The 27275-nt window shown below is 39.0% G+C and overlaps 1 protein-coding gene across 7 annotated transcripts in view; it reads right to left on the reverse strand.

Moving 5' to 3' along the window:
• Positions 1-322: 322 nt before the first annotated feature.
• The window catches only part of LOC108134541 (UDP-N-acetylglucosamine--peptide N-acetylglucosaminyltransferase 110 kDa subunit), a 184202-nt gene continuing 157249 nt past the window's right edge, over positions 323-27275 (reverse strand). For 3 of the 7 annotated variants that reach the window (XM_041709756.1, XM_041709755.1, XM_041709761.1), the window contains one exon: positions 323-1103. In XM_041709756.1, coding sequence (XP_041565690.1) covers positions 845-1103 — 259 coding nt within the window. In that variant the 3' untranslated portion in view covers positions 323-844. Of the gene's footprint in view, positions 1104-9031; positions 9219-20933; positions 21020-21459; positions 21482-27275 lie in introns of those variants that run through there. The other 4 variants (XM_041709757.1, XM_041709758.1, XM_041709759.1 and 1 more) reach the window with 4 other exon arrangements.

A 27275-nucleotide genomic window follows, 5' to 3' on the forward strand; every position in this document is an offset into this window, starting at 1 on the left:
AGAATGATGTACGCTAGAAAGAGAGAGAGCGATGACCGAGATAGATCTATTTAATATAATTATCTTTTTAACTTACCTAAATTTACCTTCGGCGTCCTACAAAAAAATCGCTTTTTAGTCTATTCCACTTTTACTAATAAGTATATTTTCTTTCGTTCGACGTACAATCCGGTTCAAATAGGTTTAATTGGAAGCCGATAACATTTTCTAGTCCCAATCTTTAACATGCGATTGTGACGATAAGTGTGAAAAGGTAAGGATAGAAAATGTATTTCTAAGGATTTTGGCGTCGTTTCGTACCCAAAACTAATGTTTTCAGAGCTTATTTTTCCCATGGCAAATAAAGCTTGGGTCTGTTTAGTTTTATTAAAATATTGACAAAGGAGTTCGATAATTTCTATTTTACTAAGACCTTCGTTGTTTCAGTAGTCCAACCGATTACGATTTCGTTTTTATTGACAGCCACTCCTTGGTATGTCGGGTTAAACTTTTAGTGCCAAGAATTTTAAATAAGAAGTATATTCTATATTATTAAATCATTGTATTTTTAACTTAGATTAGCTTTCGAAATATTATTTAATTTTCATTGAACTTTTGTCTCTAATGCCCTCTGTAGGGGTATTTTAAAGCAAATTTAATAATTTTATTTTCAATTGTATTTGTTGTAGCTGTGGTTATTTGTAACAAATAATAACATCTTAAGAGTAGGTTTTTATAAACGATATTGGGACAAATTATGTTCATCTTGCTGAGAAAATTAAAGTAAAATATGTAAGTAACGCATAAACTATTTCAAATTTCCCACTGGCATTTAAAAATTACAGTTTAACTTTTTTCATTTTTATTACACTGCAGATATGTGATCGGGAAGTTCACCGTTTTTAAATTTATCCCACATTAGTAAAAACAAATTTTCTAAACCTTTGGCATATTGCGAGCAATCAAATAAAGGACTTTCCACACGTGCTTTCCATACTTTTGCTCGTAGTGCTTTTAAATATTCTTTTTTTGTGCCCAGGCGTATAGCAATATTTTGGTATTCTTCTCTTGTACGCGCTATTAATTCTGGACATCCAAGAGTAGCAAGTTGAGAGGCAGCAACTCTGAAAAAAAAAATTTTTTTTTAACTTGTAATTAGCATTTATGTACACAGTATATGAAACTAAACATTTTTTCTCCTTTCTTTTTACCAGAACCAACATAAAGATATGGAATGGATATGGAACTCATTTTGAAAATCGCCTTACAATTCAGATTGTAATTCTGCCTGCAATTTTCAAGTGTTTTTCCAAAAAAAGTTCAAAGCAATTTTTTTTACTTTGACCTTTATTTTTCTTAAATTACCAACATCATAAAACTAAAATTATTTACTTTCAAATGCTGTCTTAAAAGTAACAAAAAATGGAATCATATAGTAAAATTAAGGTTAAGGGGCTATAACAGTGTAACCCACGAAAAAACAGGAACTTTTTGGATTTTTTTTTAAAGTACCTAATAGAGAATTTTGAAATTTTTTGCACGTAATAAAGTAAGTTTTCAAAAATATTGAGAAATAACGGGATAACAAGCTATCTGCCGAGGGTAAAAAAAATTACTCTTACTGCTGACATGCTACCGGTCGAATGAGTGGCTGAAATCGAAAAATTCAAAAAGATTATGCGAGCAGCTTCTTAAAATGAACAGTTGCTTCTGCTTCTGAAAAAAACGGAAGCAGCAGTCGAAGAAAAAGCAAAAATGAAAAAGCGAAAATCAATGAGCTCGACTATTGGTTGCTTTTGATTTTCATGGCAGTTGCTTTCGATCGTAAGCATAAGTCACTAGCAGCAGCAAGTGTGACTTTTGAAAGTCAACAGCAGTCGCAGTAGCGAAAAACTAGACATTTTGTTTCTTCTTCTTTTTATACTTCTTGTACTTCTTGCACTTGATATTATTTCTTTTAACTTGTTTTTCATTAAATCAAAATTTAATGGAACAAATTAAGTTGAACATAAAAACATAAAAATATTAAAAAACAATTCGGGACTTGATTGCAGCACAACATTGTGCAGTGGGCTCAAAATTCGAAGAGAACAATTTATATTGTTTTTTTTTTTATCTTGCAGAGGGTATTTAAATTTCAGTCAGAAGATGGCAACGCAGTGAAGGAGACATTTCCGGCCCTATAAAGTATATATATTCTTGATCAGCATCACTAGGAGAGTCGATTTGCCATGTTCGTCTGTCTGTCCGTCCGTCTGTCTGTCCGTCCGTTTCTACGCAAACTAGACTCTCAGTTTTAAAGCTATCTAAATCATAATTTTAGTGTTTTCAAGAATATTTTATTCTTGCAATAGCTGCAAGGGTATATGAACTTTGGCTTGCCGAAGTTTGCTTCCTTTCTTGGTTAATCTAAAGTAGCTTCAAAGTTGCGATAGATAGGTGATGAAATTCTAAACTATTTAGGTGAAACTAATTTTCACTAGTTATACAGGAATTTATAATTGGTAAAAACACCTCTTGACGAGATGAAAATAAAGAGAATTTGGCACCTTTAACTCCAAAAATGTCTGATTTCCAATTTTTAGACAGCTATTATTTATTTTACCAAAAAAATTAACTTTATTTTTACTTAAAAAAATGTTTGTTGCACTTTCACTACCATTGCTCCTGAACCGATTGACTTTCTAAAACTCTTAGTATTCACAAACTCGTATAAAAGCGATAGCTTTGATTTTCATATAATTTCTAAGAATTGGACTTTTCTTAGCTGATTCTCAAAATTGCCGCTATATAAGGTAGTCGCACACTTTTGCGCATCGTCACTACGTGAACAGTGAACAGTGATGTCTTGCCAAATAATTCTGATGATGTTTTACAGAATAGCGCATTGTTGCGTTGATTTAAATAAGTTTTAAGATTTTTGCTATACCCAAAGAGCCTACAAGAACCATGTGCAGTCTTCGGGGCATAATTGTTAATAGTAACTTTTAGGAATACGTCTAACAACAGGATCAATAACCAATCTAAAGCAGTAAATTGATTCATGGCAAATCTAAGATTAAATTTTAAAAAAAGAGATTACGCAGCAATGAGGGTGCAAAAAAGTTAAACCTCACACAAACCTGTAATGACCTGTAACGAATACACAAACTGATATAGGATATCAAAAAAAGAAAAAGTAGAGCTCAGCACTTTTATTCCCACGATGATGCTCTGGATGACACCGGCAACCGGCGTTGATCAACCGTTCGGGGTGCTCGTGGTTCCTTCTGCTGCCGTTAGCTTGGCGGCTATCAAGGCTTAGGGATGCGTCACAGTTCTTGGACTATGGTGAACAGGCACTGTGCTCTCCTTTTGCAGCTGCAGCTTCCTTTGCTCAGTTTTTACCTGACGGTGGAGGCGTATGCCGAAAGCCGCCAACACAGTTTCTAAGAAGAACGGTAGGTCCTTTCTGAGCACACGGCCCCACACTCTCCCGCCGCACTACCGTTACTACGGGCGAATTCGCCGAGTATCTGGCATCCGGTTGGCCCCTGCTTTCGAGATTACGCGCACTGCTTACTTTTATTTGTTGGGAGTTATTCAACTCCTCCTTAAATCGGGAATGAAGAAAGAGACTCGTTCCTTCTTTCTGCCTTTTTATCTTGTACCTTTTGAGCTTACCAGGTTTTGAGTTTCCCGCTTAAGATATTTCCGCGTAGACTTTTTGAATTCCCGCCCAAGCTGTTTCCCCACAGACTTTTCGCGTCCTTGATATTTTCTCCTTTCCGTCGTCTGGGCACAATATGTTGTTCCGATCGGTTTGCAGTATCGCTTTCGATTCCTTTGGCTAGCCTATCGACCATATTGTCCAGTGCCAAGAGAGCGCTTATAAATAGAAACGCTGACATCACTGAGCATATGGTGACTTTGCACAATGATATGGTAAGAGCAATTTTTTATTGATTTGTTTTTGTTTACTTATTGTCTCTTTCGCTTCATTGCTTGGTCCAGGATTACAGGTTTGACCTTTCCTGCCTTTGGGGCCGGGGTCAATGACCCTGCTAAGTTAATCACTCTCGTGCCGCGTTCTGCATTTAGTTGGCAAGTAGTTTGTTTCCTTTCGAACCCGGTTTTCCTGTTTGTTTATTTTTATGGCTACGGTAAAGCTTTTCGGTTTCTTCGCGGCCTATCAACGGATGGCTCTGGCTTCATGCCCGACGCAGAATCTGTTTGCCCCGTTGTCTGGGTCACTGTGCATCCTTGTGTCGTGCGTACTATAAAGACTCTGGTACCTGCCCGACGCTATAGTCCGCACCTTTTGTCGTTGTATGCTCGTGTTATCCTGCGTTCTATATAGATTCTGGAATATGCCCGACGCTATAGTCCGCACCGCTTGTCGCTGCCTGCCATGTTAGCCTTACTTGTCTGTATCGCGTTGTTGTGTTTGTTGTTTTAGCTCGCTGACGTGGACGGTTCGTTCCTTTTGTATTGCCTTGTGGCGGACTTTACAAATGACTGGTGAAGCGAAGTCTATCACGGTATAATTTCCGCGAAACCTCAGCTGCCTTCGATAAATGGTGTTCCCTCGCCCAGACGGTGTCACCTATTATTGGATTGCCTCCGTCGTAATTTGATCCTCACCAGCTTTCTCCATATTCCGGTGCACAATTTCGAAGATTTCTTTCATCTTGTTGGCCTTGTGTTTACCAGACCTGTCTTCTATTATTAGCTGAATGGACTTATCGATTGTTCTTTGTATCCCTTCTGTAGCAACTCGTCGACTTTCGCATTGATTTCCCCTTGCACCTTTGGGTTTGATTTGGCATTTCGTCTTTCATGGTGATTCCATGCTGGGCTATGTTAGATGTGTTGTCGACATCGCATTCCTCCGAGGTGTTTTGTACCACTGCAACAGACAGTTTTTCCACGAGCCATCCGTTGTTTTTTTTTCCTTTCTGGGATCAGCACTGTAGGTTCAGCACACTTTATTTCAGCCCGATCAGCAGACTCACAGGCAATCACCTATTGCCGAATTCGATCTCTACCTTGAGCTGTGTGCTTATCCGGCTGCAACTGTCATCTGTCAACCTAACTCGCCGTCTTGTCCTTGCAATCTTTCCGTCTCAAGCCAGTATATCCGCCATTTCCTCGCTTATAAAGCTTGCTGTTGCTCCGGTGTCGATTACGGCTTTGAATGTATTTCCACCAATCACTGCGGATAACTGATCCTCTTCTTCGATTAGTTTGCCAGTTAATTTGGACAGACAGCACCTTGCGATCCCTGTTAGTCTTCCTGTGGCTGGCCATGTCCCGCTCTCTGGCAGCACTCTATGCTTCTAACACCCACCTTACCGCACATCCAGCAAAATAGTAGCCGCTGGTTTCAGCATCTTCATGCCCAATATCCGTGGCCGCCATACCGTCTGCAGGCTTCGAGTGGGTTTACTATGTGTGTCTGTAACCTGTGGGCTCTTGGTGCTGTCGTGGGTGGTCTCTGACTGATAGTGGGTGGCCTTTATAACGTGTTCTGGTGACTATAGTTGTTCGGTGTCCATTGGCGTGGTCAGACTTTTGCGTGGTCGACTTCACCACAGAGTTTTCGATCTTGGTGCCTTAATGAAAACAGATTTTGGGACGGAACGGGCATTTCATAGGAACGAATGAATTCACCTCTTACCACTCTTGGCACTCAGAACCCTATAAAGGGGGACTACAGATCAAAGAAAGAAAGGATAAGAAAAAGGACAACTGTGAACCGCCGAAATATCCGAGAGTAAAAGTATTAGTGATCCTGGGAAAGGATCCGTTACAGGTCCTTCCCAGAGCCTTGCGAAAATCTAAAGCCTTATTCGAGTGGATATCTGAATCGGCTGATTCATCTTCGATCCCTGGGTCAAGGATATCTTCGTCCTTGAATGTTAAATTCAGCAATGACTACAGACTTACAAATATTATAAATTAATACTAATAATAATAAACCACATGAGTTAAATTCAAATATAATAAAAATAATATATAATATAATAATAATACGCGGAAGCACATTTAAAAATGATGAGACGTACAACCAGTCTCGAAATCGTTGATTATAACCGAAAGATTTGTGAAGTATATTTACATTCTTGTTTTGATTAAGCGAAAACGGCTTGTCCTCACAACCTCTAAAGATGTCTCTTATTTGTCGGACAATCATAAAACAATTACAAAATTTAAAATGATTAATGCCAATTTAATGCATTTAATAAAAAAATCTAACCAACAAGATGTCGAAATAAGAATGCTCTGTAACGTACACACCTAGAAGGTGTACGATATAATTATTGGTAGTATGTAAGATTATAGGTGTAAGCAACTTATAATGGATAATAAATATAAAGTTGAAACCGAATATTAAGCCATAGTTAAGTTTCAAACCCAAGTGGCAACGCTAGCCGATACTTAGTAAGTTAATGGAAAATACTAGAAAGTTAGGAATATACCAGAAGGTGGTCTACACCGATGAAGTGGGCGGTCTCTGGTGTCGGAATGGTAAGACGGGACGGACGGGTCTCCCGCAGTAATTTTTCGTGTAATCCGAAGTAAGGCCTCGAATAATAAGTCGGCTGATCAGTGTTTTAAGGTTAGTGTACATAATATTCCTCTCCGTTAAGTAAAGACGGTGTAGCGGACTCGTAGGAGGGTATTAGATAAATAAAATAATCTAGAAATCTAGAAGTGAAAGTGAAATCCCTCGTTTGTGATTTTTTATTCGTAGTCGATCATTAGCTTCTGTCCTTGTAGTGCATGTGACCTGTACGCGGACACCCGGGCCGTCTGGTCAAGTATCCTAGCTTCCCTCCCCGTAGTATTTGTGACCTGTACGCGGACACCCGGCCCTTCTGGTCTATTGTAGTATGCTGGCTTCCCTCCCCGTAGTATTTGTGAGCTGTACGTGGACGCCCAACCCGTCTGGTTTAGTATCCTAGCTTCCCTCCTATTAGTATTTGTGACCTGTACGCGGACACCCGTCCCGGCTGGTCTAGTATCCTAGATTCCCTCCTCGTAGCGCATGCGACCGGTACGCGGACACCCCGCCCGTCTGGTCTAGTACCCTAGCTTTCCTCCTCGTAGTGCATGTGACATGCGCGCGGACATCATTCCCGACTGGTCAATCATACCGCCATCTTTTTCCTTTCAATCCCCCCACGTCCGACAAATTCTACCCGGCTTGGCCTCGCCCGAAGGTCCAGCCCGGTGGATTTTTGACCTCCGATACGTAGAAAACGACTTGCGCATGACGTCACCCACCGGTCCCACTCTCGCGAAATAGTGTTTCGGCTTTGCCTCGCCCGAAGGTCTAGCTCGGTGGAGTTTTGGTCTCCGACACGCGCCCCAATTGCGGAAGTGACCAGTGAGATCACCCGGCTTTCCCACCCTCGTGAAATCGTTCGCCTGGCTTGGCCTCGCTCCAAGGTCCATCCCGTTGGATTTTTAACTCCGGAGCAAGATCAACTCCGACATCACTCTCTCTCCCGGCGTCCATGAGAACCTTCGGCGTGACCCCCCGAACGAGTCATTCACTCGTTGAATGAAACTCTCTAGTCCGGTGTTTCGGTGATTTACATATTTCTTGTAAAGGAATCTGACTCAGATCTGTAACCCGGCCAGAGAGTATCCTTACAGCTCAAATATATATATATATATATATATATATATATATATATATATATATATATATATATATATATATATATATATATAAATACATATATATATTTGGACCTTAGAGAAATGATCGGTAAACATAATTATAATAAAAACATCTTAATCAAATTATTGTTGTTGAACTATAAACAGTACAAGCAAGGGGTCCGACGAAACCAAGCACGACCTTGTTACACGCGGGCTTCATTCGCGAGGAGAACCAAAATAACATAATATAGAGACATTTATAAAATGTTAAAACTGTAGTTCTTAAGACAGAGATAGAGGATGAAATGCAAATTTGATTTTAGAGATTATTATTATTATTACAAAGAACACGAAAGAATTCATGCAGGCCAGAACTTGAGGTACATCATGGCAAGTTAAGAGGATGGTAGTTGCGAGTTGGTCTAAAGGGCACTTTAAACTTTAAGCGGCTTACCAATGCTATGGAGTAAATATCACCTTTGTTAAGATTGTGCATAAAAATAGTTCCAAGCATGATTTTACGATTTACAAGAGTATGTAAATTAAGCAATAGTGTAAGAATAAGAAGGCAACCTTACGTTTTGATCCCAGTTCAAACCACGAAGGGTGAAAACAAGAAATTTTTTTGTACCGACTCAATACGATCAATGTTTGCTTGATATTGAGGACTCCAAACGTGAGTGTAAAATTCTAAGTTGAAACGACCAAGGTAAGTAATTAATAATTTAGTTGTATAAGAATCGTCAAATTTGACTATCGCTTAATAATTATTAATAAATCCAAAAACACTCATAGCCTTGTTAACAGTAGACTTTATGTGACAGTCGAATTTTAATTTTGGGTAAACAAATTCATAGATCGTTGACCGAATACCTTCGGTTCAGTGGCATATTCTGAAGACAATAGCTTATAAATGAAGTCGTACCCCTATAAAATTTCATTATTTTACATTTAAGGCAATTCAGATTTAAGAGGTTAGATTGACAACATCTCTGAAAACAATCAATATCAGAATGTAAACCGAGACCTGATTGCAAATTATTATAGGACAAACAAAGTGACAGCAGAAAGATCATTGATGAGGCACTCCAGCTCTTACATTAATCATATTGGAAACTGCGTTTTAAAAAAAAAACGCTGTGAGTTCTTCTTCGAAAGCCCGAGCCTATCTAATTTAAATAAATGAAGAGAATGATAAACAAAATCTGTATTTATAACAACATTTTATTATTAAATCCTTTCACTATAATATATGTCATTTCAAGAAGGTTCGTGGTAGTAGACCTCCTCCTAACAAAACCATATTGATAAGGTGATATTAGTGAGGAACACAAATGTTGCAAATAAGAAATAATAATGCCATCAAATACATAAGGTATTGCAGACAATTTGGAAATACCTCTATAATTTTGAACATCCGTCTTTCCTTTTTATGGTGTGAAATCGGTTTACAAATAGTTGAGGCACAAAACTTAAGCACGCACCCGGGAAGCCCGTCCGGCCATGGAAAGTATGTTGGTGTTGTGGTCTACAAATCCTTAAGAAGTGCACTTTCTGTTATTAGTGGGGAATTTGACCTGTATAAACTAAAGGTTAAACTGAATTTAGACAAGAATCCGCACTAAGTAGTTTGGAAGAACTTGGCAAATAAATCAGCAATTTCAGAGTCATTTCTTTTAGTGTGAGCAAACTAAATGGGAATAGGTTTGAATCAGGGCAGGGCAAGGGAATTCCATTGTGGGATGGTACAAAATCTAATTGCTTATTTAAAGAGTTACGGATGATAAAGCTAATTTGTTGTAATGATAGGTCTAAAAGTCCATCAACAAAGTCATGATCCGACAAAGGGGTGATCCCTGTCAGAAAGTAGAAATAGAATAGATTTAATAGCAGATTAATGATGTTCATAAATTAAAATGTCACACCCAGGGGGGACATAAGAACAGGTTACAAAAATAGATAAGTCGTGTAAGGAAAATTTTACACTAGCAACTTATATTTTATTGGGGAAATCAGTCTGAATTATCTGCAATATACGACTGGGGTTAAAAGCAATAAGCACTCCACCTCCCCTACGAGAAACGCGATCAGTTCTATAAGTGTTAAAGTTGTTTGGAAAAACTTCGGAGTAGAAAATCTCCGAATTCTGTCATGTTTCTGTGAATACTAAAATATGTCTATTGAAGGCAGAGGAATCAGCGAATAGCCTAGGTAACTCCATGTTAAGTCCCCTCACATTTTGATAGACTAGAAATATAGAAGTGTTCAGTTTTTTGGAATAGATTATTATTTCTTTGTTATTTGAAACAGGCCAAAAACTATTGTTATTTAGAACGTTTAAAGCTTCTGGAGGAACATATATTTTAAAAGAGGATATCTTGCCAGCGTATGAAAATTTGAATAGTTCAATTGTATTGTTTGGAGATGGGTATTTTTCTTGAACTCCATAACATCATCAGATGTGGTTTCGGGGGTAAATCGAGAAAGAAATAATTGTTTCCTATTAAGAACAACAAAAAGATTCCTTTTGCCAACACCAAATTTCTGGTGAAAAGAGTACTCCAGAGCATGCAGTACCATTAGGAACAACTGACTGTAAAGCTTTTAATCCACATGGCTGCTTTACAACTTCTCCAGTAACAGGGGTAACTCACTTTGCAGTGTCTTACCAAAACTGTTAACTTACCGCGTTGAACCCTTCAGTGAGTTGTTTTAATACTCCAAAAAGATTCTTAAAGCCGTCAGGAGTCTGCCTTATAAAGCCAATAATCTCAAGTTCCCTGCAGGACTCACATGACCACTTGAGCCCAAACCGCAGGTCAATGTAATATATATTTTTATCTATACTAGGAGCACTGGCAAAACATGAACAAGAGAATGAGATTACAATAACAATGCACGGGGATTAGACAATTTAAAATAAAATTATTAAAACTCTAATAGTGAATACAGATTTATAAGAAAAGCCTTAGTACCAAACACACATAATATAGTTAAGCTAAGCTTGGTTAGAAGAAAAACACCAGTACTTTCAAAAATTAATCAGAACTTGACAAAATCACAGAGCACAAGATAAACCCAACCAATCACAAACAACGCTAAACTCGATTACGTTTATGGAGATTGTCTAGTCTTAAAATAAGCAAATAATTTTCCGGTTTTTAGTATTTTTGGCAAATATATTTATACCCTTGCAGAGGTTATTATAATTTCAGTCAAAAGTTTGCAAAAAAGTGAAGGACACATCTCCGACCCTATAAAACATATACATTCTTGATAAGCACCACTACTAGAGTCAATGTAGCCATGTCCGTCTGTCCGGCTGTAATGTAATTTATTACGCAAAAAAATAAGATAATAAAGAAACACCTCAGTCAATTTGTCACTGGGTTCAAATTATGATCAAAATTATAAACAAAAAAACTCAAAAGCAAAAAAACGCTTGTAAATGCAAAAGCGGAAGAACGCGAGATAAAATCTTTTCTATCGACTGAGCGTGGCTTGTGAAACACTCACAATTATGTACGTATACAGTTAGACAAGGCCCAAGAAATAGAGCGGGAGGAATAGAGACTAAAATGTTACAGAGATTTACTCGTGCAATGTTACAAAAACAAAACACTACCCATGTTTTCTAAACCACTTTTACGCTTTGCCTTGCAGCAATTTTCATGCCCGTAGGTGATTACAGACTATTCCACTTGTTCAAGGAATTTCAGCGCCTTTTCTGTGCCGTTGAATTTAAAGGACCACTCTTTTAGTTGTTTTGGGTTTAGCAATTTGGCGCTTGGGCCTAGTTTTCCGTAGGTCTCCTCCAGCTCAGAAAAATTTGAACCGCTTTTGGGTATTTTTGGGTTTCTGTTAGGGCTTTCCGTATGTCCTCCCAGCTCGGCAGCCATGTTTGGAAAATCCTCTTTCTTGAGTATATAAATCCATTCAATTCCCATTAATGTTTTGACCTGAATCTTACAGTCAGGGCAGTCACGTTTTGGGCGCCAGATGTAACGAATTGATTTTTGTTTATTTGGCTCGCTATCGTCCCACCAATTGACCACCAAGAACACACAGAAAGGCCGACTTAACCCTCGGCCTGGGGATGGTAAATAAAAATGTGTAAAAATGTCTTGTAACGCAATACTTGAAGGTCTTCGGCACCAGCCGCCTTTTCAACAAATTTGGGTTTGGTTTACCTCTCTTAGTATCAGAAGCAAGACAAGCCTGGTCAACAACCGCAGACGAATTAGCGGCAGAAGCTGTGTTTAACTGGGGAGCTACATTTATATTGGCAGTCCTCAGTTTGCGAGGTTTAAAGTTGATTATCTGTTTTTGTTTCAAAACTTGTTCTGGAAATATCTCCAAAAATTTAGTATTAGGGCTCTGAAAAAAGCTCTCCTGGGCTTTAAATTTAGCTTCCAGTTAATCAATTTTAAAACATCAATCATTCGCCAACATAAAATTGCTTCGCGACAGATTCATTAAAACTGAGTTATAGTTATAAAAAAGATCTTAGTAAAGAATTGACACCCAGAATAAAAATAGAAATGACAAACGAAATAATCGCCCTGGTTTTGCCACTTTATTACGTGAGAAGATAATTCCATAAGAAGTCGTCTAAACAAGCCTAGTAAACTTCAAAGTATATCGACCTACTAGAGAGTCCTCCCTTCATTATCTTATAACGCCAGATGCCCCTATCCGACGCCTTTGATATCAACATTGAACATCTGTTCAACGGTCAGGAGTATGTTGGTTTACCACTAAAGTCGCTTGAGATGACGACGATACCCACAGGCAGCACCAGCTCAAACCGTATTATCTTCAGAGCCAAATTTGTTTTTACTAACTCTAGCAGCCTTGGGAATATTTTGACTATGCTTATGTATATCTTCGAGCAATCTTAGATGAATGCAATGTATTTTTTTTTGTTCCCCCTTTTACTGTGAAATCGTGAACATGACATTTGCCCTTATAAAATCAGTACTCAAGGAAATATAAATAAATAACATTAAAATAAATAACAATCTTACAAACGGAGGATGTGACCAGATGGAAGCTGTGCGTACCCACCAGGTCAAACCACAAAATGTTGACTGAATATAATAACTCAAGAATTTTGAGTATACTTTTTAAGTTAAGCGGAGAAAAAATCTAAGGTCATAGCTGTTTTTATATCTCTTGACATGTACTAGTGTTCTAAGGGGTAAAATCGTTTTTATACCCGTTCTCGAAGGTATATTGTATTCGTTGAAAAGTATTAAACAGGATGAAGAAGGCGCTAGGGTCGACAGATAAAGAATATTCTAGCGCAGGATCAGGATCGATCTAGCCATGTCCGTCCGTCCGTCTGAATGAACTGCAAAATCTCGGAAACTATAAAAACTACAGATTTCGTTTTTGGCATGCAGATTCTAGTTTTCCTACGTGCCGCAAACGGAGCCACGCCCTCTCTAAAGTCAATCGCGAGAGTCGCTCTGTGACATGTTAGACCGTAGTTTTTGGGCTTTGGCGTATGTTTCGGTCATATCTTTTGTTATATAGAGCATATAGAGCATCGGAGAACCGCGAAAAGCAGTGGAGATCACCAGAAAGCAAACATACTCATAATTTTTACGCACCTAATTTGTGTGAATAATTTGCTATGTGCGAGTGTTCTTTTATGTTCATTTGTGTTTTATCGCTGCATAAGATTGTGCCGCTGTAGCGGTGGGCTAGAAGCTGCTTGCTCTTTGATTGTAGTATTGTCAATACAGTTCGTCAGTAATGGGTGTCTTAAATTCGGGGAACTTGACTATAGCGTGCAATTCTTTTTTCGATATTTTTTTTTTCATACTTTTGTCTTTTTCTAGCACATAACACCTTCGGTGTCCCTTCGAAAATACGGTGGACAAAACAAGATCATCTCAATAAAATGTACACATTGCGTTTAAAAGGTTCATAGAATTTCCTAGGTAATCACAAAGCCCTTTTTTGATTTTGATTTAATTTTTATTTTTTGCAGTTAGAAAAAAACTCTTTTTTTTTTTGTTAACGATAAAATAAAAATAAAATACTTAAAACCCCATTTCCAAGACCCCAGAGGACATCTTCTTCAGCTACGCAGATGTCGCTAAGACTACTGCAAGAGAACCTCCACCACTGTAAGGCAGAGTCTGCTGCACTATTGCTTTGCTTGACATAGTCCTGATACACGAACCTTGGGTGGAAGGAGGCAAGGTTTCTGGACTAGGCACCACGGAATACAAGTCAATACTTCGCCCAAAAGGAGGTACAATTCGTACTTGCATTTTAGCCAAAAGTATTTTTCTGCTTCATTATTTCAGCAATGGAGACAACACCGTGGCAAGTTTGTTACTACTAACCAGGATCAGGCTTACATCGGCCTACATGGCCTTCGTAAACAACGGGGGTGAGACTCTCTTTATTTCCATCCTGAGCTCAAATTTATACCAGGGATAAAACCCCCAACTTTATCACAAAAATAGTCAAACAGTGTTTGAGCTTACCTTAGTTTCAGGTCCTCTACTCGACATAGTCAGAAATCGGGAAGTCTCGAACGAGCACTCGTTCTGTGACCATAGATTTATAGAAACCACGCTATAACTATAACTCCCATTCCAGTTGAGTTCGTTAACCTCAGACGAGCCAAGTTGCGTATCTACAAAAAAAACTCTAACTGGTATTCCTCCCATGGAGCCCCCAAATAAACAAAACAAGCTACTTAACCTAGATGAAATTTACTGAAGCTTGTAATACGGCGTTTAAAATAGCCTAACCAAAATATAAACCATGGAGATGTAAAAAACCTCCTTGGAACCAGGATACAAGAATGTGAAATGGGAGCAATACAAACTTGAATTAGCATAATAAGATTATAATTAGCATATAAGAAGGCAATAAGAAAATCACAAAGTTCTGCTCGACAGACCGTCTGTTCGAATATAGAAGAAACAACTAAGGCCGTCAGGCTTAGGAAAATACTATACAAAACATCCCCATCTCTGGGATACCTACAGAAGGTATACGGCTCATTGTCAGACTTGAGCGAAGAGTCCTTATTCCTAAAAATTGGCAGACTCAGGCATCAACCTGGACACGCAACTGTCCGAACGCTTTCAAACTGATCATATTTGACCTGCACAAACACAACATGCAGAACAGTTAGCCATAAAATTTAAAATTTTGAGTGGTTGATTGGATTGCACATAAGAGCCATCATAGTCATTTTCGATGTTGCTGTCAGGCACTACCACCAATTTTTGCTCCACATAATCTCCCCATGTTGCCCGTGAAGATACCTTAAGGCTTCGTTTGTATGTTTCCTAGGCCTGTTGAGGGCCGCCACACATTCGCTCCAAAGTGGAAGCGAAGTATAATCTAACTGTTCTTCCCATTTTCTTTTAGTTCTTACATCGGCATTAAAATAGCATTAGTAATGCGTCTTTCATCCCCAATAGACAGCAAGGAGGTTCTCAAGGCTGTAGCTGAAGGCTGGGAAATTTTTTTACAAATTGAAAAGTGTCGATATGTTGTCAAAAAAAATAAGACAATTATTACCGTACACCCGCTTCAGGCTAGCAAGGGCTTTGGGATAATTCGCAGTGACTTGAAAGGCCCTAACTGTTCCTAAGCGTCTCCAGCTAAACACGAAATTAAATGATTGAATTTTTCAATATCGTGTAAAGTGTCATCTTTGTCAACGAAAGTTTCGGAAAGGCTTATAAAATTTTTAAATTCGGAGTGTTTTCCGCTAAAAGTTGGGAGAGCAACGCTTGGCAGGCGGCATTGAGGAGGGCGATTTGCTGGCGGAGCGGATTTCTCGATATTATTTGGTTTGCACTTATTTAAAATCGAAATCAGCAATGACTTTGTCAATACGGCCCTCTCTTCCAACTCTTCGCGGTATACACCTTTTGTATCTTTCACTTCTATTTGGTTTTGCAAAAGTGAAGCATTTTCAATGTGCGTATTTAGAATCTCTAATCGACACTCAAGCTCAACCGGATTCACAGATTATTTAGCTTCTTAAATGGTGGTACGTTCGGTTAATACTTTTCATGCAAACATCTCGTTGGTGTTTAAGCTCTTCAATATCCTTAGTATTCATTCATTCATTCAATTCTGTAAAGCGCAAGAAAATGTTCAGGCAAACTGCGGCGAAAGTTTTTTCCGCTAATTTTTGAGAACTACACTTTTTTCCAGCTGTTTTATTTATACCCTAAATTGCTGCGCACTACGACGAAAATTGGGGGAATTAAGTTTGCACTAATTGGGTCGACGACGAGTATTTTATTTGCTTGTTTATGGGTCAAAGCGATTCACGTATAATTCGAAATATATTATGTACATATATTGCAGAATTTTGGTTGTTAGAACATGCTAATTTTTAATTCTTGGTTAGAATGCCCACTATCTACCGATTTTTAACCGAACCAACACGAATAATTTGCTTTTGTGTATTTGTTGGTAATTTTTATATTTTTTCACCGAAAAAACTTGTTAAACAAATCGCGAACGAGGTAACGATGAAAATTTAATACTAGTTTGTGTTAACGAACGCGAAACTTGTGTGACTGCAGTAGGATTCGGATAATTTATTTGCGATACTAGCTTGTGTGAAAGTTATCGAAAGTGCGACGACGAAGCGGAGTGGTTTCGATGAAGTTCGAATGATAACTAAATTAAATATTCCAATAATTTCTCTAAGAACCTAACTTATGCTAAGGTAGCGAGAGACGGGGCGAATTCGCAAGAGCGAACGGACGAAAGCTTTATTGGCTTCCGCTCTCGCTTTACAACTATTGACTTAAAATTAAATAAAAGCGTCAAGTGCGCAAACAAATAAATTACATATATATTGGCGTTTTTTTAATTAATTAAGGCAAAAACAAAACGGTAAATTGTTTTTTTAAAAAGTTAAAAGTAGACAAAAAAAAGAAGTCAAGTTCCCCGACTATTAGATACCCGTTACTTAGGCAATAAACTTCAAACTAAGCATTTCACATACACAACAATCGAAGTTTACGTGGCTCCATCAGTCGAGCTGTATAACCAAGACCAGAAGATAAGAACAATTCTCTACTGCACCGATTACCGGCAAGCAGTGGCCGAGGACTTCAAAACTACATAACTTCTAAAATATTAGCTCGATTTTACCGATAGATATGACCAAAACACACACACACATACAGAGTCCAACACCTACGGTCTAACATTTTTCAGAGCGACGGGACGGAGGTGTAAAGTGTTTTGCGATTTGTGGGCGTTAGAGTGGGCGTGGCTGCGCAGGAATAAAAGAATCTGCAAGCCAAATCCCAAATCTCTAGCTTTTCAGTTTCCGAGATCTCGACGTTCATACAGACGGACAGTCGGACAGACCTAGCAACGGGGTAACGGGTACAAAAATTGATTTTTGACCAAATTTTCAGTCTTAAATTGTTAAAAAAAAATATTTGTCGATGAGAAAAAATTATTGATTTATTCCTAAAAAAATATATTTAAGATGCTTGTGTTAAAATTTAAGTGTGGATTTTGAAAACACCATTTTCAGTAAAACGTGTTAAAAGTTTGTACTTGTACTTTCAAGCGCTCTGAGACGCCTTTTAAAATTTGTGTGTAACTTCGATAATTTTTACCGGAACGATATGAAATTTTCTGTGTGTATTTTTAAATATATGTACACTAAGAAAATAAAATAATAAAAAAAAATGTTTTTTGTTATTATTCTATTTATTTATCAAGTCATTGGCCTACACAGACATTTTTAATTCCAGGAGTATCAGATCTAAGCAAATTATGGGTCACTCGACGCGTATCTTCAACAAAATTGTAACTGTGCTACAAAAGTAGAATACTTTAACATCCCGGGCTCTTAACCAATAAATGTGCCTTAAGTCTTGGTATGCAATCCCTTTTCTCTTAGCAATACCTTTCGATTAGTGTATTGCTCTTCAAGATCGGACCATCACAGCAGATTTTCAATATAGAAGTCTCCTATGCACACGCTCTTGGTGCGCATCGTCACTACATGTAATGCCGTTCATAGAGATATATATTCTTGATTTGACATCCAGACTCTAATTATTCTTACGCAGCGCAAGCCATATCTCACAGCGGGGGTGGTGGTCCTGAACGGAGTGGTGGTCCTGCTTCTAGTTTTAGCAATACAGTTCGACCTAAGGCGCGACCTTGACCCTTATTGTTTTGTGGAGAATATTTAGTTTGATGTTTTTAGCTGTATAGCTGGAATCTAATAGTCGGGAAACTGTTGTATATGTACAATGTATTAAATGGTTGAGTCAAAATTCCAATTAAATCGGAGTGAAACAGACTAAATTATAGCGGTTGAAGCGACTAGATAATCGAGTTTTTATGTTCGATTTTCGATTTTTCCACGAGTGCAATTTGTGAAGTCGGTATTCTAGTGTCTTGTGTTCTTTTGCTGCTGATTTAGCATAGCTCTCATCTGGTTGCTTTCATGGACGTAATTAATCTTTTTAGGCTTGTGTTAGCACGTTCTGAAAAATTTATAATGAAGGGATTTCCTAGGTAAGTTAATCTTAATCTGCATAGGGCCGGACATGAACAGAACAGGTATTTCACCGTTTCCTCTTCGTTTTCATCCCTGCAGCTTTTGCGAATATCGTTTTGAGTCTCATAGCCGGATTGCAATGGCGCATTTATTTATGCCGCATTTAACATAAATGCGACAAATAAATCCGACAAATAAATGCGATTAACAATCATTCGCCCCGAACATTTTTAGAAAAAATACCGGAAAATACCGTTGTTTAACAATATTTTGTTCGTGCCACCAATTCAACAGCTGTTTACTATATGCAAGGTTGGCGTAATATTAGATTTCTTTCGAATATAAAATCTATTTTATATAAAAATTACTGAATACAAGAGCGCAAGCTGCAAATTCTATTCGCAGTACCACAATGCGTTACTGCTGGATCTCTGGCATGAAATAACTTCCAAATATGCGGGGATCCTTGCCGTTTTTAGAAACTGTGGTGGTCTCCACTGCAAACCCGTCGAACAACACCATCAGCTTCCCTTCCTTGTCTTCCAAGGTGGCAAATACCTCGGTCGCATTATGGATGTCCTGCTTAGCATTAAAGAGTTGAGTAAACTCACTCTTATTATATATTTTTAACTAATATCTTTTGAATTTGCCAAAATTTAAAAGTAAGCTTAATGCCAATGCGCCAATGGAATCAGGCACATGATATCAGGCTATTAGTAATAATGGGCCATTCTTAACGAGAAAAGCGGCAGTGTCTTACATTCTGCCATGCTAGGTTCGCCAGTCTTTAAATTTTTTTTTATATTTAGCTTGCTGGTAGCCATCGGTATACCAATGTTCTCCTTATCAGGAAGGAGAGGTATGGTACTGCCAAGTCTTGCCAGCTCGTTAGCTATACATATTAAATAACCCATATCAGTTTGATGTTGTACTACGGAGCCATCTCGTGCAGAGATCTGCGACAGCTTAATATTGTATGAAAGTTTGTGTTCGTCGCATACATAGAACTGATACCCGCTTGGCTATCGCTGTAGATGTTAATCCATTTTCTTTGACATTGGTGTTATTTAAATGCACAGTTTCCTCTCTTACGGCATATACTTCCGCTTGGAAGACTCTGCAGTGATCAGGAAGTTGGAAGAATTTCCTAATGTTGAGTTTATCAGAGTATAAACCTCTGCCGACGTGGTTATTTAGTTTTGATCCGTCAGTGTATATGCTTACTGCTTCTGTGGGCCCCGGCTGACCGTGCTCCCAGTCTTCTCTACTTGGGAGAAGGATTTCAAAATTGGGTTGTCAAATTCTATTGGTTTACATAGGTCGGTTTTGTTTGGGATTGATTTGTCTTGCTCGAAAATTCTGGCATAACCATATGTTTGGGATTTCCATTGTCCTGTGTCTCTCAACCGAATCGCCGCTATTTTAGCCCGTTCCATGCCGGCTAAGTCCAGACTAGGAATGCTCAACATAGCCTTCAACGCGTCGTTTTGGGGTACAGCGAAGGGCACTACTTATGCACAGGGATGCCATCCGTTGAACCTTGTTTGTGTTTGCTATAGTTGTCTACGTATTTAGCGCAGGCCATGACTATTGCTATATATTTCCAGTTGACGATTTTTGGGGACATTTCGTCCCGATGGCTTTCTTGCAGGTGTAGAGGTCAATTGTTGCTTTCCTCGTTCTCTCTTGGTTGTTCAGTCTCCATTTCAGACGCTTGTCTAATACTAACCCTAGGTATCTAGCGTTGTTACTGAAGGACAGAATGCAATTGTTTAGTATTAGGGGTTTTCATTATTGAACCTTATATTTATTTGTAGTTTTTTTTATTTACTCCCAGTCCTTTACAAATTACAAATTACAGTACAAATTCCTTGAAACGGAAAGCATTTTCGATTTGGTTTTGGGTCGATGATTGTTTTTATTATTCGCCAGAATATTTTTCCTAGTAAATTTATGGCTAGCTGTCCTGCATGTTGTATATGTGCAGGTCAAATGTGATCAGTTCCTGGTGATTTGAACGCGTTCGGACAGTTGCGTGTCCAGATTGATGCCTGAGTCGACCAATTTTCTTTGAGACGTTCCGTTGGTTAACTTCCCGGGAAGTGGGTCTCAAGAAGTAGGAATAAGGACTCTTTGCTCAAGTCTGACAATGAGCCGTATACCTTCTGTAGGTATCCCAGAGATGGGGATGTTTTGTATAGTATTTTCCTAAGCCTGACGGCCTTAGTTGTTTCTTCTATATTCGAACAGACGGTCTGTCGAGCAGAACTTTGTGCTTTTCCTATTGCCTTCTTATATGCTAATTATAATCTTAGCATGCTAATTCAAGTTTGTATTGCTCCCATTTCACATTCTCGTATCCTGGATCCGAGTTTCAAGGAGGTTTTTTACATATCCATGGTTTATGTTTTGGTTAGGCTATTTTAAAGGCCGTATTACAAGCTTCAGTAAATTTCATCTAGGTTAAGTAGCTTGTTTTGTTTATTTGGGGGTATTAGGAATACCAGTTAGAGTTTTTTTGTAGATACGCAAGATGGCTCGTCTGAGGTTAACGAACTCAACTGGAATGAGAGTTATAGTTATAGCGTGGTTTCTATAAATGTATGGTCACAGAACGAGTGCTCGTTCGAGACTTCCCGATTTCTGACTATGTCGAGTAGAGGACCTGCAACTAAGGTAAGCTCAAACACTGTTTGACTATTTTTGTGATAAAGTTGGGGGTGTTATCCCTTGTATAAATTTGAGCTCAGGATGGAAATAAAGAGATTCTTACCCCCGTTATTTACGAAGGCCATGTAGGCCGATGTAAGCCTGATCCTGGTTAGTAGTACCAAACTTGCCACGGTGTTGTCTCCATTGCTGAAATAATGAAGCAGAAAAATACTTTTGGCTAAAATGCAAGTACGAATTGTACCTCCTTTTGGGCGAAGTATTGAATTGTATTCCGTGGTGCCTAGTCCAGAAACCTTGCCTCCTTCCACCCAAGGTTCGTGTATCAGGACTATGTCAAGCAAAGCAATAGTGCAGCAGACTCTGCCTTACAGTGGTTGCAGTAGTCTTAGCGACATCTGCGTAGCTGAAGATGTCCTCTGGGGTCTTGGAAATGGGGTTTTAAGTATTTTATTTTTATTTTTTCGTTAACAAAAAAAAAAGAGTTTTTTTTTCTAACTGCAAAAAATAAAAATTTAATTCAAAATCAAAAAAGGGCTTTGTAATTACCAAGGAAATTCTATGAACCTTTTAAACGCAATGTGTACATTTTATTGAGATGATCTTGTTTTGCCCACCGTATTTTCGAAGGGACACCGAAGGTGTTATGTGCTAGAAAAAGACAAAAGTATGAAAAAAAAATATCGAAAAAAGAATTGCACGCTATAGTCAAGTTCCCCGAATTTAAGACACCCATTACTGACGAACTGTATTGACAATACTACAATCAAAGAGCGAGCAGCTTCTAGCCCACCGCTACAGCGGCACAATCTTATGCAGCGATAAATCACAAATGAACATAAAAGAACACTCGCACATAGCAAATTATTCACACAAATTAGGTGCGTAAAAATTATGAGTATGTTTGCTTTCTGGTGATCTCCACTGCTTTTCGCGGTTCTCCGATGCTCTATATGCTCTATATAACAAAAGATATGACCGAAACATACGCCAAAGCCCAAAAACTACGGTCTAACATGTCACAGAGCGACTCTCGCGATTGGCTTTAGAGAGGGCGTGGCTCCGTTTGCGGCACGTAGGAAATACTAGAATCTGCATGCCAAAAACGAAATCTGTAGTTTTTATAGTTTCCGAGATTTTGCAGTTCATTCAGACGGACGGACGGACATGGCTAGATCGATCCTGATCCTGCGCTAGAATATTCTTTATCTGTCGACCCTAGCGCCTTCTTCATCCTGTTTAATACTTTTCAACGAATACAATATACCTTCGAGAACGGGTATAAAAACGATTTACCCCCTTAGAACACTAGTACATGTCAAGAGATATAAAAACAGCTATGACCTTAGTTTTTTTCTCCGCTTAACTTAAAAAGTATACTCAAAATTCTTGAGTTATTATATTCAGTCAACATTTTGTGGTTTGACCTGGGGGGTACGCACAGCTTCCATCTGGTCACATCCTCCGTTTGTAAGATTGTTATTTATTTTAATGTTATTTATTTATATTTCCTTGAGTACTGATTTTATAAGGGCAAATGTCGTGTTCATGTACACGATTTCAGAGTAAAAGGGGGAACAAAAAAAAATACATTGCATTCATCTAAGATGGCTCGAAGATATACATAAGCATAGTCAAAATATTCCCAAGACTGCTAGAGTTAGTAAAAACAAATTTGGCTCTGAAGATAATACGGTTTGAGCTGGTGCTGCCTGTGGGTATCGTCGTCATCTCAAGCGACTTTAGTGGTAAACCAACATACTCCTGACCGTTGAACAGATGTTCAATGTTGATATCAAAGGCGTCGGATAGGGGCATCTGGCGTTATAAGATAATGAAGGGAGGACTCTCTAGTAGGTCGATATACTTTGAAGTTTACTAGGCTTGTTGAGACGACTTCTTATGGAATTATCTTCTCACGTAATAAAGTGGCAAAACCAGGGCGATTATTTCGTTTGTCATTTCTATTTTTATTCTGGGTTTCAATTCTTTACTAAGATCTTTTTTATAACTATAACTCAGTTTTAATGAATCTGTCGCGAAGCAATTTTATGTTGGCGAATGATTGATGTTTTAAAATTGATTAACTGGAAGCTAAATTTAAAGCCCAGGAGAGCTTTTTTCAGAGCCCTAATACTAAGTTTTTGGAGACATTTCCAGAACAAGTTTTGAAACAAAAACAGATAATCAACTTTAAACCTCGCAAACTGAGGACTGCCAATATAAAGGTAACTCCCCAGTCATACGCAGCTTCTGCCGCTTATTCGTCTGCGGTTGTTGACCAGGCTTGTCTCGCTCCTGATACTTAGAGAGGTAATTTAACCCATATTCGGATTTAGATGAGAACGAACAAACCCAAATTTGTTGAAAAGGCGGCTGGTGCCGAAGACCTTCAAGTATTGCGTTACAAGACATTTTTACACATTTTTAATTACCATCCCCAGGCCAAGGGTCAGGTCGGCCCTTCTGTGTGTTCTTGGTGGTCAATTGGTGGGACGATAGCGAGCCAAATAAACAAAAATCAATTCGTTACATCTGGCGCCCAAAACGTGACTGCCCTGACAGTAAGATTCAGGTCAAAATATAAATGGGAATTGAATTGATTTATATACTCAAGAAAGAGGATTTTCCAAACATGGCTGCCGAGCTGGGCACTACCCTGAAAGGCTTGTTGGAGGACATACGGAAAGCCCTAACAGAAACCCAGAAATACCCAAAAGCGGCTCAAATTTTTCTAAGCTGGAGGAGACCTACGGAAAACTAGGCCCAAGCGTCAAATTGCTAAACCCAGAGACCGAAGAGCTGATAGCAAGTCTGGGCGAGAAAGAACTAGAAGTACAAATCAAGACAGAAGACAAGAACAGTTAATAACCAACGGCACCAGACTACGCCAAAGTCGACGGCACAGAAATGCCGCTGGAATTCCTAGAACAAGTGGAATAGTCTGTAAACACCTACGGGCTGAGCCTGACCATGTTTCCCCAAGCAATGCCAGAATTGCGAGTCGAAAACTGCACACACCTTTCGTTGATGTTGGCTGCGGGACGTTGCTCCTCGATGGTCTGGTCGTCAGGTAGGAGATCTGGCTTAAGTCGATCGATGTTTTTCAGTTGTTTATTTTTCACTTCTATGTCGAAAAATTTGTTGATGTCTGTTTTGAGTGTCGCTCGCAGTCTGAACAAGTCCATGACAAGGCGGTTGTACCAGTCAACGGTGTTGTGACACTTCAATGCTGCCTTTAGTGTGCGATGAAAGCGTTCAATGATGCCGTGGTGTGCTTCTGCTCAATTTTAAAAATCTCTTTGAAAAGCCAGACTCAAACTGACGTCATTGGTCGGTCGTGATCCTCACAGGCACACCGTAATGTGCTCAAAGGCACACCAAGAGTGCCAGTGCCACCTCTTCAGCAGTGATTTCAGTCACTGGTAATACTACTGGCCATCTGCTGAATTGGATAGCCATTGGATGCCTATGTTGGTGTGTTGGAATCGGGCATCGGGCACATTGAAAGTGTTGTTGTGTGTTGTATTTTGTCGGGCGGTTCTGTTGTAGCGATATATTTAGCATCGCGGGCTCTGAAGGTAGGCGAATTCCTTGTTGATGCTGGGCACATTTGCCAGAGTGGCCAAACCATGCAGTACGTCAAATGTGGTTCTTCGCTTTGGGGACTGAATGTATGGACGAACACGGACGATGATACATCACAATACACGCTGATGTTAGAGTTAGGCAGCTGAAGTATACGCAATTGCAACGATTATTTGCCGGTTTCGATGTCTCTCAATAGCCGGTTCAGCTCGTCGTCCGTTTCATGTAGGCGTATGCTTTCGTCCATGTCAATATGCTCGATTCTCGTCGCTACGCGTCTGCAACGGTGTTAGCGGCCCCAATAATATGCTCGATTTTCGTGCAGAACTTGGCTATAAACGACAACTGTCTCAACTGCTTCCTCGGGACCCTGCCGAAGCTCATGTACTAGTGGCATGTAATCGGTGTAAATGGTGCAGTCGCGTCCTTTGATCATGAAGCGATTGAATTTGGCGGCCTGGAAAATTGCTAACAGCTCCCGGTCGTACGTACTATAGCGCTTTTCGTCATGCGCTTCGAGTACAAGCTGTGCAGCTGCAGTTGCCCTTCGTTGACCTGGTGAAGCGCTGCACCGATTGCTGGCGTCGACATGGAGAGCGGCTTACCAATTCTATTGAGTCAATATCATCTCTGGCTACACTTCGCATAAAAATAGTTCCAAGCATGATTGTACGATTTTCAAGAGTAGGTAAATTCAGCAACAGTAATCTAGTAGAGTAAGAAGGCAACCTTATAAGTCTCCAATCTGACAGTACAAGAGCGTATTCGAAAGGTAAAGGAATTAGCGCTCTGTCGTAATTGCCTAAAGAAGGGGCTGCTGTTCAACTTGCAGGTCACACCCTTTTGCATCTTGGCACTCAGTCTTCGAACCAGGTTCTGCGAGCTTTCGCTGCAGAACAAAGTACGCCAATTGCAATTACTTCAAGTCTTTCTACCTCTTTGCTGGCTTAGAATATGAATTCTGACATTGTCTTTCTTGCACATGCAGTCATATGCATCAAAGTCGGTCAGGTGCTTGGATTCCATAGCTTGAGCTGCTAGACTCGGGATTTCCACACTGTGACTTCGCTCGCTCCCACAAGTCTCCCGTATCAGTTGCTGGTCTTGGAGATCCTCGATTTGACTCTGAAGGAGTCTCCGTTTGCATTAAGTTAAAGTCGCGTACCTATGAATAATTCGCATGCCTATCTGCTCTTGTTGCTTCACAGATTACTGACAATCAACCCAGTTTGACCGTTAAACCCGATGGTTGGAAAATTTCCTCGAATATTCAGTTAGCCGATCCTGAATTCCATAGATCTCAGCAAATAGATCTTATTTTTGGTATTCGTTGAAAATTATGTAACAGGTAGTTGGAAGTGTGTTGGAAGTGCCACAACTCTGCCGCTCCTCTGCCGCCCCTCTGCTGTTGCTTGGCCAATGTTCGGCTGTTGCTCTGCGCTTGAATTCGTCTTTGTATGTATTCGTGATCATGCATTCTCATACACGGGAGCATGAATGGCGTAAAATTCAAGATATTGGTACAATTAAAAGAAATCGCTCCCCTTAAAAGAAATCGTCGGTAGGGTAAGCAGGCACCAACCGCTCGCAAAACACACAAATACGCCCATATTCTTAGGGTACCAAGTTTGAAAAGTGGCAAAAGACAAAATATTCTTGATGCGCCGAAATGAAATAAACGCACACATGCTCCCGTGTATGAGAATGCATGATCACGCAGACATACAAAGACGAATTCAAGCGCAGGGCAGCCTTCTTCAAAAAGCGCCTCTCTGCGACTGAACGACTGAACTCGTGCAATGAGTGCGCGAGCATAAAAATGAGAATAAGAATGAGAGAGCAAAAAACCCGAACGTAAACGAAGTGCATGGACCTAATGCTGTGAGCACGGGGGACCCTCCGCGGTTCGTTTTTTTGTGTCCTAATGCGTCGTATGAAATGACCAGTCTATATGTTGTATGGTTAGTGCTAATACTAAGTCTTAAAATACACCTAAAATAAACTGTATGTAAACAAATTTTTAGCTTTTTTCGGCCTTCTAACTGTATATAGCTTAAGGAAAATTATTTGGTTCAGGAGAAAGGGCGGCCAAAGTGACATACAAAGTTTTTTTTTAATTGGAGCTCTTGGGCCCGGTTTGGTAAAATACTCAAATTGTTGAAAATTTTTAAAATACACGCCGAATGACACCTTACTTCCTTAAATCCGATGCTCCGTTCAAAAGTTATTCAAATGACTTTTTATGGTAGCTAATCTGTGCACGCCCATATCTTCTAAACTAGAAAAGGTAATTGTTAAATATGAATGACCATTTCTTAACATAATTGGTATAAATATGATACAATAGTTTTAAAATACTGTTATCATTTAATTTTTTTAACGTTTTTTTGCTTATTTTTAAAAACTTCTCTAACGATTTAAAACTGTTACTATCGATCTTAGTCTTTTTAGTGAATAACACGTAGTTTTGAAAAACATTTTCATCTATTCTCAGTTCAGAGTTGATATCGCTGCACGGGCCAGAATTTCCTCCCAAATATAATATGCTCTTTTTAGGGTATAATAAAAAACCATTCTTAATATTTCTCGAACATTTAGCTTCCAAACAAACGGAAAAATACATTACAAAATAAAAACTTCCTTTTTTCAATTGGTTTGAATATAATCGATATATGGGACCGTTTTATTATTATTTTAAAATTAATTTGAACTATATTTAAATCAGAGAACAGTATCGTACAGCTGTCATAGGAACGATTGAATAAATCTGCGAATAAACATGATACATAATTTCACTGTTTGGAAACTTATACGCAAAAAATCGATGTATAGTTGTTTTAAATAATACTTAATTTTT

Source organism: Drosophila elegans, unplaced genomic scaffold (genome assembly GCF_018152505.1).
Source record: "Drosophila elegans isolate 14027-0461.03 unplaced genomic scaffold, ASM1815250v1 contig_492, whole genome shotgun sequence".
In the NCBI taxonomy this organism is placed as follows: Eukaryota; Metazoa; Arthropoda; class Insecta; order Diptera; family Drosophilidae; genus Drosophila; species Drosophila elegans.